The 13,787-nt window shown below is 40.8% G+C and overlaps 10 protein-coding genes across 10 annotated transcripts; 5 read left to right on the top strand and 5 right to left on the bottom strand.

The window, feature by feature from the left end:
• Positions 1-313: 313 nt before the first annotated feature.
• NEHOM01_0195 (uncharacterized protein) lies at positions 314-796 on the bottom strand (the record flags this gene model as incomplete). The annotated part of the gene is made up of 1 exon (XM_051489073.1): positions 314-796. One exon carries the CDS (start codon positions 794-796, stop codon positions 314-316), a length of 483 nt encoding a protein of 160 aa, XP_051345033.1.
• A 382-nt stretch (positions 797-1,178) lies between these two features.
• NEHOM01_0196 (uncharacterized protein) lies at positions 1,179-3,512 on the bottom strand (the record flags this gene model as incomplete). The annotated part of the gene is made up of 1 exon (XM_051489074.1): positions 1,179-3,512. The coding sequence occupies one exon, from the start codon at positions 3,510-3,512 to the stop codon at positions 1,179-1,181; it is 2,334 nt and encodes a 777-aa protein (XP_051345034.1).
• A 555-nt stretch (positions 3,513-4,067) lies between these two features.
• Positions 4,068-4,511, top strand: NEHOM01_0197 (uncharacterized protein; the record flags this gene model as incomplete). Its single annotated transcript, XM_051489075.1, has 1 exon — positions 4,068-4,511. One exon carries the CDS (start codon positions 4,068-4,070, stop codon positions 4,509-4,511), a length of 444 nt encoding a protein of 147 aa, XP_051345035.1.
• A 69-nt stretch (positions 4,512-4,580) lies between these two features.
• On the top strand, positions 4,581-6,335 carry NEHOM01_0198 (uncharacterized protein; the record flags this gene model as incomplete). The annotated part of the gene is made up of 1 exon (XM_051489076.1): positions 4,581-6,335. The coding sequence occupies one exon, from the start codon at positions 4,581-4,583 to the stop codon at positions 6,333-6,335; it is 1,755 nt and encodes a 584-aa protein (XP_051345036.1).
• A 76-nt stretch (positions 6,336-6,411) lies between these two features.
• Positions 6,412-6,924, bottom strand: NEHOM01_0199 (uncharacterized protein; the record flags this gene model as incomplete). Its single annotated transcript, XM_051489077.1, has 1 exon — positions 6,412-6,924. The coding sequence occupies one exon, from the start codon at positions 6,922-6,924 to the stop codon at positions 6,412-6,414; it is 513 nt and encodes a 170-aa protein (XP_051345037.1).
• Positions 6,925-6,973: 49 nt separating this feature from the next.
• NEHOM01_0200 (ubiquitin fusion degradation protein 1) lies at positions 6,974-7,657 on the top strand (the record flags this gene model as incomplete). Its single annotated transcript, XM_051489078.1, has 1 exon — positions 6,974-7,657. The coding sequence occupies one exon, from the start codon at positions 6,974-6,976 to the stop codon at positions 7,655-7,657; it is 684 nt and encodes a 227-aa protein (XP_051345038.1).
• A 394-nt stretch (positions 7,658-8,051) lies between these two features.
• Positions 8,052-8,621, bottom strand: NEHOM01_0201 (DNA-repair protein complementing XP-A cells; the record flags this gene model as incomplete). Its single annotated transcript, XM_051489079.1, has 1 exon — positions 8,052-8,621. One exon carries the CDS (start codon positions 8,619-8,621, stop codon positions 8,052-8,054), a length of 570 nt encoding a protein of 189 aa, XP_051345039.1.
• A 21-nt stretch (positions 8,622-8,642) lies between these two features.
• NEHOM01_0202 (thioredoxin reductase (NADPH)) lies at positions 8,643-9,617 on the top strand (the record flags this gene model as incomplete). The annotated part of the gene is made up of 1 exon (XM_051489080.1): positions 8,643-9,617. One exon carries the CDS (start codon positions 8,643-8,645, stop codon positions 9,615-9,617), a length of 975 nt encoding a protein of 324 aa, XP_051345040.1.
• Positions 9,618-10,001: 384 nt separating this feature from the next.
• NEHOM01_0203 (uncharacterized protein) lies at positions 10,002-11,786 on the top strand (the record flags this gene model as incomplete). Its single annotated transcript, XM_051489081.1, has 1 exon — positions 10,002-11,786. One exon carries the CDS (start codon positions 10,002-10,004, stop codon positions 11,784-11,786), a length of 1,785 nt encoding a protein of 594 aa, XP_051345041.1.
• Positions 11,787-12,144: 358 nt separating this feature from the next.
• NEHOM01_0204 (polyadenylate-binding protein) lies at positions 12,145-13,596 on the bottom strand (the record flags this gene model as incomplete). Its single annotated transcript, XM_051489082.1, has 1 exon — positions 12,145-13,596. The coding sequence occupies one exon, from the start codon at positions 13,594-13,596 to the stop codon at positions 12,145-12,147; it is 1,452 nt and encodes a 483-aa protein (XP_051345042.1).
• Positions 13,597-13,787: the final 191 nt, after the last annotated feature.

Genomic DNA, 13,787 nt, shown 5'->3' on the forward strand with positions numbered 1-13,787 from the left:
ATTTTGCCTTATCTAATAATAGCCCTGCACTCTTTCTTTCTAGCACTATTGGCCAAGCGGCTGGTCTGTTTGGTTATAAAAGGGCTTTCTTGGCCAGTAGATACTTGCGTGCTGGTCGGGGTAGAGTAGAAGACCTTATTGATTCGGGTTAGTATTTTCCCAGTAATGGGCTTGTTGTTGAGTGTATTGGGTTGGTATTGGGTTGGGATTGTCTTAGATAAGATAGAGATGGTGGAACACCCTAGAAAATAAGTAGTAAAATAGCATAAACGTGCTTTATTCTTATGATTAAGCTGCTTGCCATTAGTTGGCTTCAAACCGTTGATTGGCAGACAGGAACTACATCAATAGCAATGCCGGCCTCGTCGTTCTTGCGATCAAATTCGCGAAGTGACTCAAAACACTTATCTTTCTCTTGCTGAGTCATCTCTGGCATGGTTGAGCGTTTGACTCGTGGAGCATCCTTAGTAATGTCATTGGTTTCTAGGGGTTTCTCGGCAGGCGCATTATTAGATGTAGTGTAGAAGACTTTGTTAATCCAGTTAACTATAGATGTGGCAATAGCCTTGTAGTTGATTACTTCAGTGTAGCAGAGAATAGCAAGGATGAGGAGAATAAGAGCTATAACTCCAAGGATAACGGCAACGGTAATCACACGTTTCTTGGCTTTCTTTTTAAGACAACAAACTGAGAGGACAATCATGAGAATAAGAACAGCAAGTGCTATTGCGGAACCGACACCAACATTCCATATGATGTTTGGCAGACTAGATAGAACAGATTCGAGATTGATCATAATATTACATCGGTCATAAAACTTTTCATAAATATGCTTATTCTTTTCCTTTTTGGGAAATATTACGTTCAATTACCATAAATGGTAATTTCTCAACTTGTTTCCGACGGGTGGTTTATTCGAAATATTTTTGAGAGCCAACTTACCAAGTTGTTTTGATCTCGGGGGTAAGATAAGGGGGTAAATTCAGGAAATGAATTTTGGGATTTAGAAATAAAGATTCAGGTTATTTTATGTGATTTTAACTGATTGGGGTTAGATTAAGTTGGGTTGGACTTAATTTGGTGATTAGACTATTGGGTTAGGTGTTGAAACAAATAAATGGATCTATTTATTGTGCCACAAAGCCTTGAAATCGGCTATTGGGTAGTGCTAGACTGGATTAAACGGACTCGGCTTCATAAACGATAAAACAGGGCGTTTCGTAGCTTGTTGATTCGCAGACGGTTGATTGTTTTACCATGGTAGGGTGCTTGTCTATCTCTATACTATGGTCGACATTTAGGTCGTTGTATATGGCCCATTCCCCGTTACGTTTGCAATAAGAAACATAATGGCCGGTGTTCATAGTCCGACCGAAATGGGTTATAAAGCCTTTGATTTTGTACTCGACGGGTGTGGATACTGGCTCGAATAAAAGATGGTTGGAGTTTAAGGTTTGGTCGATATTGATGTGTTTTGTGTACTTTGTAATGGTAGGAGGGTGACTGGTGTTTGCCGATGGGGTTACGGTTAGACAGTTGATCTCAATCATTATGTACTTGGGTAGTGTTAGAATGGCATAGGTAGATTGAGATCCATGCTTTTGGGTCTGTTTGCACACTTTCTCACTAATTAATTGGGCCAGAGACTGAACATCGGACGTATTAGGAGAGGTTTTTACACTAAGAATGGGTGTATAGTACTTGTCTTGCTGGTTAGGAACAGGCACAGAATTCTGGCCTAGGCTTAGTGTTTCGGTAGTGTCCATAAGGAAGAGACTGCGCAGGCTCTGGAGGGCAACTTCGTATTGATTTTCCTTGGTGACAACACTGGCTGCAGTTAGATATTTCTCTAAATTGTTGAAGAACTTCAGAACAACCTCTTTGGCATCTCCTGTCTCGTTTATAGCCGCAATGTCCATGTCTTCTATAGCACCCACAAGCACCTTTCTTATCTTCTGATCCGATTGGTGGTTACTATTCGGGGCGGCTATCATCCACTCATAGATATTGATAAATCCACTCAAAGTACGTTTTAGTTTAGGCTCATGTTGAAGGGAATTGTCGATGTTTTGATTGGTTAGACTAGGCTTAACTATATTGAGTAGAATCGCTTGGATTTCTGGGAAAGAAGCAATTATCTGTACGGCACTATTAAAGTAGCAACTTTGGCCAACATTAGGCAGACCTTGGGAAAATGAATCTGGATTGTTTCCGTTTTTAGAAGGAACAGGTGTTCTTTGCTGCTTCACGACAGTGGCAACATTCGATTCTGGCACCGTAACATAGTTAGCCTTCTCTGCGAAAGGTTTAGCAGCCTGCTGCGTGGATGTAGATTGGGGTGGTTGTATGGTGGGAATAGTGGGAAGTGTAGATTGAGGTGGTTGTGTGATGGGGGTAGTGGGAAGTGTAGATTGAGGTGGTTGTGGGACAGGAGGTACAGCAGGAAGTGTAGATTGAGGTGGTTGTGTGATGGGAATTGTGGGAAGTGTATATTGGGGTGGTTGTGGGACAGGAGGTACAGCCGGAAGTGTAGATTGGGGTAGTTGCATGGTAGGAGGTACAGCCGGAAGTGTATATTGGGGTGGTTGTGTGATGGGGATAGTGGGAGGAGGTGGGCTAGAAAGTGGTTGGGTTAGTATTGGGTTAGCAAGTGACGGCCGGGGGGTAGTGCTTAAAGCAGACGGCTGATGATAAGTATTAGAGCTGATTCCCAGCCAATTAGGGGCTACATTAGACTGGCCGATGTAATTGGCATTACCAGTCTGGTTAAGGGTAGGTGAAGTTTTAGGAGAAGGCGGAGAGGGTTTAGAAGGAGCAGTAGAATTAGAGGCAGTTAAAGTCAAACAGCCAAATGTCGAGGGAGCATTCATTGATTGATTAACCAAGCCGGTTTGTAGAATTGTACTGTTATTAGCAGTAGGCTGTTTAGCGTAGCCAAAGGGCTGGGGAGGATTTGAGTTAGATTGTGTAGATGAAACTACATGGCTTGTTCCTTCGTGTCGAATGAGATAGTGTGAAAGCGCATCGTTCGTTTGAATGACAAAGGACTGAGATAAAGTCCGACCAGCATTAGCAAGGGGATATTCCACACTATACTTATACAAGAGGTCATCATTTACCGGTGCATAGTTTGAGTATCCATAGATTGATATGTTCTTTGCGAGTTTGGCAAGAACTTTATGTGAAACTCCACCCAAACAAATGAAGTAAGCACCCGTGCCGTTACGACTTCTTGTTTTAATGGCTACGAAGTAGCATACTTCTTTAGCTAGAACAGAATCACCATTTTCAATAGTATTAGCCACAAAGGGTATCGATAAAAAATCGGCCGCACCAATTATCGATCCATTTCTTATTACGTCCTTTTGAAAAGCACTAGATCTTGGTATAAGACAAACCAGTAGAAATAAACAGGTCCATGTAGTAATTGCAATCCACCTTGTCCAGTTATTCATTCGAGTGTTTAGACTTTTAACAACTAGTATCTTTTGTGTGCTCACCATATCTTGCATAATATTTCCCTTTCAAATAAGCGATATATACATGAATAATCTAAATTATTAATGTTGTGGTAATATCCCAAGATATGATTCAACTTTACTCCCCAAAACAAAGGAGAGTGTTTTAATTACCCGAGTTGGCTATCAAATATTCATTTATCTTAGCTCAACTTAACTTCACCCCATCTACATCTACACCTCAACTCAACCCATCTACATCCTAATCCACCCCATCCTAACTCAATCTATTTGATTATATATTGTTTTGACTAAACAAATAGATTGTGCTAATCCAATCTAAATTCACAATTTCAATTTCAATTCCAATTTCAAACTAAAATACTAAACTAACTTAAACAATCCAAATACTAAACGCGATAAGAAATTAACATTAAATGTGCGAAGGATCTGACACAGCATATAAATCATCTAAGCTGCTCTTTGGCCTTCAAAGTTGTATGGAGAATAGTCAAACCAACGTATAAACATGATTACTGTCGTCTCCACAAGTTTAAATCTAAGTATGTCCATATATGGTAACATGGGGTACTAAAGAAAAAAGAAGAAATGAAGGTCTACTTTGTGATTCACCTGGTTTATCTGATAGTCCTACTAGGAATTCTCTTCAAACATGTACTCTATCCAATCATTCTTCTGGAGTGGCAGAAGAGAATTTCGACTGAACTCAAAGAGCTCTATAATACTAAAGTCTCTCAAGTACTGCCTCATGAAGAGTATGCAGTCGAATCTCAAGAAGTACTTAAACAATTGCGTGAAGTTGTAGTTTACAACCATTTATTGCCCGTTTCGGTAATTAGGACTTGTTTGGCTGAGCCCATCCAAGAGTCCGTAACTATTCGCCATCTGTACAATAGGATTAAGGAGGAGATTTCGCGGCCGCATAAGACATTCTTGTTTTACTCCCCAGAGTGTAATGTTGGGCTTTTTCTCTCCCTGTCGCTACCCTTAGTTTTCGTCACTCTTTCTAACTTGAAGTCCCTCTATCAATAAACATCAACTCAGACAGTGTTTCAGCTACATTGAAGTATTTAAGCAGATGGCGAGGCAAATTGAATGAAAATGAGCCAGGAAAGTGATGTCCCCAAAGAGTTGCTTGCCGAACAGAAAGCTAGCGAGCCAGTCGGAGAAGAGATAAGCAAAGACCAGAAAAAAGCCCTCGGGAACTTTCGGGACCAAGTTAGATACAAAGACTACAAAGGACTTGTTAAGACATTGCAGACTCTCGAGCCGGTGGTTAAAGATCCCAGTCGCCACCGCATTCCCGAGAAGTATGCCAGTAAGTACGAAATGATCCAAGAGAACGTTCTCCTGCTCAAGAACATTATTATTAGTGACATCAAGTACAGTATTTCGAATGAGAAGGCTCTGGACAAAAACGTTGTGCTGTTGTCCACCCTTTTATCGGACAAGTACACTACTGATGTGCAAACTTCAATTGTGACTTGGATGTCCAACACTACCCTATCTATCTACACCAAAGAATTGCAAAAGATCGAGAAACTATCAGAAACAGCGAAGGCCTTGGAATTACTGCTTATGATTAAGGACAAAGTTGGCATCAAAAGTGCCCACCTACCTATCTGGTGGAGTATTTCCAAAATAGTTCTGGGTGATCTTGCCATTATTCTCAAGAACAAGCTTATCCGGGTAATTGATAAGGGCGGATTTTCCGATGAAGAGTACTTAACAAGCTTCAAGGAGTGTGTTGAATTCGAACGGGTTTACTTAGTCCCCCGCACTAAAAGCAAACGAGCCGGCTCGCCCAAAGAAGTAACCGCTCTCAAACTTTCAGAAACTTCACCTAAACACCTCCAATTATTGGAAGACATTTCTAATGAGCGGCCACTCTGCACGGAAGAGGTCAATGAGAACAGTCTGTCTTTAGCGTTTATTCCCTGTATTGACATCTATATTAAACACCATCTTAGCAGTCTTGAGAAGCACAAGTTTGTTTTCTTAGATAAAGATGTTCATGCCACTATCTATGACACGTACACTACTCTCACTAATTTCCTGGCCAAACTAGCTTATTTCAAATTCCCAAGTGTCGGCCATGCCTTCCTTTCCCTCGTTGATGCCACCATTGCCAAAATCATCATTCGCTCGCCCTTTGCCAATGCCGAGAAGAACTTCATTTCCGGGATTGAGTCCGTTTATTATATCAAAGAAACCAGCGAACAAATGGCCCAGCACTTAGAAGAGCTTTTCGGACTAGGCAATCTCTCCTCTGACCAAACCCTAGCCGCCCTTGATGATCTTGCCAACCGAATATTTGCCTCCTACTCCGTCGCCATGCAACGCAGATTCGTCTTCATTACCAAACAAACCATCACCAACCAGTCCCTGCAAAAACACCTCGAACCCCTTCTAGCCACTCTTCTCCCCGAAATAGAAGCATTCGCCCAACTAACTTTCACCAACACCCAAGAGATCATTGAAGAATGGCTGGAAGTTCTAGGTCAGTCGATTATCAATGTCCTCTCCGATATTAAACTCAAAGCCCACCAAGCCGAATATCTCCTCTGTTTCATGTCCGCCCTTGAAGTCCCTATCAAAAACGCTATCTTTACTCAACTTAACCAAGATATTACCATTACTACTCTAGATCGAGCCAAACTTTATTTAAAGCTCTTCCTTATCTCCCCAGAGATGCACTCAGCTTTCATTGACAATTTCCACAAACTCTCCAACGGCCTCTTCCACTTCCACCAAGTCCTCGCCAAAGTCTCCAAAAAGACCCACCGTAAACTCATTGAGGAGTACAACCGCACTATCGCCGCCAAGCAAAAGGACCCCCAACTGGTCTCCCTATAACCAACCACCACAACCGAGCAGATTAGTATTAAGTCAAGTAAATCAACCATTAAGTCAAGTAAATCAACCATTTCCATTAGTAACTACTATTAGGCGGATTTTCATCTCCAGCCATAACCTTCTTCTTCCCCAAGACCATCCGAGCATTAATGGCTGCCATCGCACCCGTACCTGCTAAAGAAACCATCTCAATACACCCATCATAAGCTTCACCACAAGGAAAAACCACATCTTCACCAGCACCCGTCTCAGTTACAGCCAAGTGCTGCTTAGTCGATATAATCACTGTTTTGGCACAAATAGCTTGAGTTTCTGTTTTGACTATCGCCCGATCACCATTAACTTGAACTTCTTGCAAGTCCTCTTCCAAACTACTTACCTTAAACTTCTCCAGCTGCCGTTCTGTAGTCGCCTGGAAAGTCGCATAAGATCCTTCTTTGTATCCCAAGTATCTATTAACTCCTGAAGTGTTCATTTCTTCAGAGGGACACGTAATATGAAGAGTAGACTTCCTAGCCATGCCAGAATAGATAGCAGCAGTTAAAGCAGAGATATTTTTACCCACAATCACAATGTCATACACAAGCATAGGACAAAAATTAAACGAATCTAAATGACGTCTTCTAAAAATTGTGTTTATGTTCCAGAGGTTCTTTCAGCGTGATAATCAAATTGAGTGGACTTTATTGCCCAAAACCTATGCCAATGGTAGTAGGGAGCATCATTCTGGAAAGGTTCTTCTTCCGCAGATTTGTTTGGCCACTTTAGTTGAGAAACAAGTCAATACGCCTTATGTTTTCAAGATTTCGGCTCATGGGGGGATTGCCTATACACATGCGGGCGTGCATGAATTTACTGATGAGATTCAGGATATAGTATTGCCACAATGGATGTACGATCAGTTGACTTTAGATGAGCATCCTGTCACTGTTACTTGTGCAGAACTACCTAAAGGAAGCTTTATTAGGTTATTGCCACAAAGCAAGGAGTTCTTGGAGATAGAGAATCCTAAACCGGCCTTAGAAAGTGCTTTACGAAACTATCAAGTACTTAGTCCTGGTGATACAATCTCGCTTTATTTTGAAGAGGAGTTCAAGCACATTCTCTTTACAGTTTCTGAGATTAAGCCGGCTGGTGAAGGAATAAGTATTATTGATACGGATTTAGAAGTAGACTTTTTACCACCAGCTGATTATGAAGTTATTCCCGTGCAAACTGCCGATAGTTTAGTTGTTAAGAAGGAGGACCAGTTAGAACTAACTGATCCCTTCTATCACGCCAAACCAGCCCTTGGAGTTGTCTTTATGGGTATACCCAATTAGGTTTTGATTTGATTAAGTTAACCTCTAGTTAGTATTGAGTTGAGTTTGGGTTTGGTCTGGGTTGAGTTGAGTTGGGGTGAGTTGGGATGAGTTGGATTAGTATTGATTTGGGTTAAGTTAGTATTGGATTAAGTTGGATTGAATTTGGATTTAGGTCGAATCTGACTTATATTTGGTACTAAGTTAATATGAACATTAAATTGACATTAAATTGGATTTAAATTGAGTTTGGGTTGAGTTCGGATTGAGTTTAGTTTATGTTTATGTTTAGATAGATAATAGTTAAACAAAGTAAAGTAGAGTAAAACAAATCATAATTTAATCTTATCTATGTGTTATATAAATAGTACTTATGGACTAGTTTAAGTTGACTACTAAGTACTAACTTAGTCCATTACAACTCTTCTTGTTCCACGACTAGACCACAAGGACATTGGCCGCTTGAGTCAAAAGTATGGTGGTGGGCTGGACTCTTTTCTAGTTTGGGCCGAGTACTGCGTTTGAGGGCGGCAATCTTCTTCTTGATTCTAGCTTGTTTTCTTAGTTGTTGTTGCTCTTTCCTTTTGGCTCGTTCAGCTGCTAAGTCTGGGAATTTACGTTGGGAGAGTTGGGCTACAACTTCTTGTTGGTAGAGTCGCATGGGCTTGTACATAGTACTGATTGGATTGGCAGTTTCAAGATAGGGTAGTAGAGATAGATCAGAAGCAGTCAATAAATACTCATCAATCGCCCGACTTTGTGAGATCAGGGGAACTTCTCCACGGCATTCTTTGCACAGTTGCTCGCCAAAAGCACGATGCATTTGCCTATCTATGCGCTTAGTTTGACATTTCGCACAAACTAAGTCATCATAAACTATCGCAATTTGACCTTTTAGAGGTAGATTTGCACGAGAATCTTCATTATAAGTGTTGTTTCGCTGGGAAACATGATTGTTGCACATGTTAGAGCTACTTTTGCCCATTTTCTTTTTTTGTATCTTATAATGAGCACTCCTTCTATTCCAGAATCAGTGGTTATTATTGGTAGTGGTCCGGCTGCTTATTCGGCCTCTCTTTACCTCCAGGACCATAAACCCTTAATTCTGGCCGGAAACTTTACGAATACTCAAAAACAGTACCCGGGTGGCCAACTAACTACGACTTTAGGTGTTGATAACTATCCTGGATTTTTAGATAAGACCGGTCCAGAACTTGTAGCTCTCTACCAGGAACATGTTAAGCAGGCACAAGTAAGGACTAAAAATGCCTGGGTTTGTGGTATAGAGCAAGATAAAGACCGGTTCTTTGTGCATACTAAGGAAGAAGGCACAATTATGGCTAAGGCCGTTATTATTGCCACCGGATCAGTAGCTAAGCGGTTGTACGTTAAAGGCACAAATGATCATGAACTTTGGCAAAAAGGAATCAGTGCTTGTGCTACTTGTGATGGCTGGTTATTTGCTGATGAGATAGTAATGGTTATTGGTGGAGGAGATACGGCTATGGAAGAAGTTCTTTATCTAGCAGGTGTAGCTAAAGAAGTCATTCTGATCCATCGGTCGGAGACATTCCGGGCTCGGCCAGATCTGTTCTGGGAAGTCTCTCATCTACCTAATGTAACTATTAGATATTGGACTGTTCTGGAAGAGGCGCATGGTGAGGCTAGTCTAACTAGTGTTACAGTACGCAACTTGCAAACACAAGAATTAGAGGAGATTCCAGTCTCAGGTTTATTCTTTGCGATTGGGCATACACCAAGCACAGAGTTCGTGCAAGAGTTCCCCAACCTTCTAGATAGTAACGGCTACATTATTACAAATCCCAAAACAATGGAAACAGCCGTTGAAGGTTTATTTGCCGCCGGCGATGTCCAAGACTTCGTCTACCGCCAAGCCGTCACAGCAGCCTACTCCGGAATGATAGCCGGCCAGTCCGCCCAACGCTGGCTAGAGCAAATGAATCCCAACCCCTTTAACTAAATGATTAAAGTATTTCAACTATCTTAACCATCTTAATTATCTTAATTATCTTATCTAAATACTTCAACTCAACTCAACTCAACTTAACTCAACTTAACTTAACTTAACTTAACTCAATCACTTATTCAAGTACCTTATCATATCTTAACTACTTTAAACATTTCAAAAGACAAACACATATTTACTCATTACTATTCCAGCCAATCATTAAATAGATCATATCAACTTAATCCTAACTCAACCCAAACCCAATACTAACACACAATACTAACTCAACCAAACCCAATCTCAACTCAACTCAAACCCAAACCAAACCCAATACTAACACAACTCAACCCAATCTTAACTCAACTCAATATAAACAATGTTGTAGGCCATTTTTTTATGGATATCCAAGAGAGAGCTGCTCTAATTGCCTCCCGTCTTAAGGCCGCTACCTATCCAGGAGATAAGAAAAGTGCCTTGGAAGAAGCCTTGAAACTCACAGAAGAAGACACCTTAATTGGCGGTACTTACTTCCTTGATGTCTTAACTACACTGATAAAAGACCCAGAAATAGAAAAGACTCCTTTACTCTATCAAATACTCAACCATATCTTTACTAGTCCTAACGGTCTAGAGTTCATGGATATCTTTTGCAAGAAAGATAATATTCTTCCCCAGATAATAACTTACTTACTTTCACCAACTACAGATGAGATACCAGAGTTAATGCAAACCATTCGTACAATTGCCAAACAAAAACAAAAACAACTTACTACTTATCTAATCTCATCTCCTAATCAAACCAAAGTTTTTGAAGAAGCATTTTACGGCCGTGAAATAGTCATTGATGTACTAGTTATTCTCTTCAAATCATCCAATACTCTTAAAAAGCTCCTTATCTTTAATGGTTTCTTAGAAGGTATGCTTAAACTATCTCAAACGGCTAAAGAAAGAGAAATAAGTCGTAAGTCTTTACTATCTATAGCTGAGTTGCTTAATAATTCACCTGAAAGTATCGAGTACTTTTTAGAACTTAGTTGGTCAACTTGGCTAGCTAAAATGCTTAAACTTCATCCCCACCATACTTTAAAGATCATTTATGTCTTAGCTGCCTTTCCTAAATCTAAGTCTTTACTTGTCTCTTTCCTTCCTACACTTATTGATCTAAATGATCTCTTATCTATTTATTTACTTACTACTAATTCATCTGAACTTCCTACTAGTCATCTAAGTCTAACTCAACCACTTCTTAGCCAACTCCATAAGCTGCTGACTAAATCCCTTCTATCTTCATGTCCCATGCGCTGGAATTGTACCTTAGGTATTTACACTAACTTATCCCATTATAATATACTGAGTACTGGTCCTTCTACGTACTCCCTAGGTGATCTACCCTTCTTAGCCCAACTCATTGCTTCTCTACCAACTACTACTACTACCCAAGCAACCACCACAACTAACTCAACTAGTCCTACTCTTGATGAGACAGATTTAGCCCTCTTCCTCTACAAACTACCCCAAATCACTACTACTAAACTCAATTCAGCCCTTACTTACCTTAAAACAGCTGTTCTTCTTTTGCTTAATCCTCATCCTGATCCTATTATCTCTAGTCCAGATATTCTCTTTGCCCTTCGTGAAATACTTGAGAATGAAGAAGTAGCTGCTCCTCTTAAATCCCTCACTAGTTTCTGGCTTCTTCAAACTTATCTCTATCTCCACCGCCACAACGAAGCACAAATTCAATCTTCCGTATTCAAAAACTTACCAATTACTATCACTCCTCCCGCCCAGGCCCTTATTGCCGCACAATTTACTTCCATTCCCTCCAATTGTACTACCCAACACTGCAAGCGCTGCTACTTTGCCGAAATCTCAGCTACATCCGCTGCTATTCCCCCATCTTTCCACTCTCTCGCCAACCCACTCTGGTTCCCAGCAGCCGCCATTCCATCTCTCCTCAGTACGTTCACTCAGTATCTCACCCTCTCCATTCCACCCCCATTCATTCCCCCGCCCTCTTCCACCACTACTACCACTCCTTCCACCACCACCACCCAAACCAAGACCACTCCACCTAACCCAACAAAACCCACTACAACACCAACCACCCCAACTAAACCCAATACAACACCAACCAATACAACCCCTCCCCACTCAACCCAGTCCATCTTTGATTTATAACAACTACTAACCCAATACTAAACCATCGTAACTGTACCAATAAATATCTTATCCTAACATTACTCAATATCTATTTATTCTAAATCAGTCTCATCATAACACAACTCAATACCATCACAAACCAACTCAACCTCATGCCATCACAATACTAAACTCATACTAACTCAATACCGCACAACAAGCTATTGGGGGGTTAGCTCAGTGGCAGAGCGTGTGCTTCGCATGCACAAGGTCCCGGGTTCGATCCCCGGATTCTCCACTTTTTCTCTCCCCCACCAATTACAATCACAATCTAACTCCACTACTACCCCAACTCAACCACTACAATCACAAACCAACTCAATCCATTATTTCCCATTTATTCTAGTGTTTCCTGGCGGCGGTGCATAATAATCTCTTCAAGGGACTCCTCGACGTAATGAGATAGCACGTTCCCGAGTACTGAGGCCCGTTTGACCTCTTCCGGTCCCAACTCCAAAATCATCCCAGTTATCTTCTTCGCAAACTCTTCATCTGAACTGAATCCGGCTTGGGCAATCTTCTCAGTATAACTCGGGGCTAAAGATAAGATCAAAGTATACAACTCATATCCCGTTGTACTTTCACTCTTCCTCTTCCCCTTATGCACGTACCCGTTTGAATAGGCACTGTAAGCCGCCATAGTCTTCTCCATCTCTCGAGTCCGTTTACTCTTAAAGAAAGTCACATCCAGTACTCGTCCGCCTAACTCTGTACCATTAGCACCTTTTACAGCGGCCGCAGCTGCTTCTTTACTCTCAAAACAGACGTAAGCATAGGCCCGGGCATTCTTCTCATCTCGACCTAACTTATGCGAAACAATTGGACCATAAACGGCTAAATGTGCTAATAAACTCTCATCAGTCACTTCAGGACTTAAGTTCGTTACATAAACATTACGATTAACGGCTGATTCCATAAGTCCAGCGTACTTTTCAGCTAGTTCTTCTTCTCTTTCATTCTTAGGCTTAGCCCTTTGTATGTAAAGTACGTTATCAGTGCCTGGATAGTTCTGGCCATGTAAACCGGCAATAGCTGCTACTGCACTGCTATGTTCAGCATAATTAGCAAAGACAAAGCCACGCATTTCCCCACTTTCCGTTCTAGGGGCTAAAAAGGAAGTTAATTCACCGTACTGCTCAAGTACTTGTCTTAAATCACTCTCTTCTACCTCTTTAGGGAAGCCTTTAACATATACGTTAGTGAATACTTTGTTTATCTCTTCCTTTTTACTACGTCTTTGATCACTAGGAATACATTTAACGGCTACTAGTCTTTTATCACCAATAGATAACTTATTGATCATTTCAATAGCAATAGCAGCTACTTTAGGGTCCTGAAACTGAATAAAACCGGCTCCAGTACATTCACCAGCTGCATTTTGTTGAACTTTACAACTACTTATCTTACCAAATCTAGAAAATGTATCGTAGAGGGATTGATTGTCCGTAGTAGTAGGTAAGTTCTTTACTACTACGTTGGCATCTCTATTACCTACTACAATCTCTTTATTAAGGGGCATAACTCTGATTTGACAGCCATGAACGGAATAGAAGTTGAAATTCTCAATCGCTTGAGATACGGACGAAGAGTCAAAGAAGGTTACGTAAGCATAGACTCTGGCTTTAGTAGACTCCTTTCTGGGTATGTTTATAGTAAAGATCTGACCAACTGATGAAAAGAGTTGAAATAAATCAGATTCTGTAATATTGTTGGGTAAATCACCAACATAGATGGAATTATTGGCACCAATTGGGGTATCGCGCTTCTCTTTAGTTTCTTCAGTATGCATACGTAAAAAAGAAATTTAGAATATATTGATATGGATGATGACGTCATTTTTACATCTACCATTGTCTAAAGTCAATAAATGGGTTAGTATAGAGTTGAGTTGAGTGGAGTGGAGTTGGTATAGTATATGTTTAATCTTAAGTTGAGTTTAGTTTAAGCTGAGTTTAGTTTAAGTGGAGTTGAGTTGGTATA

This window comes from Nematocida homosporus (genome assembly GCF_024244095.1).
Source record: "Nematocida homosporus strain JUm1504 chromosome Unknown 4444, whole genome shotgun sequence".
Lineage (NCBI taxonomy): Eukaryota > Fungi > Microsporidia > Nematocida > Nematocida homosporus.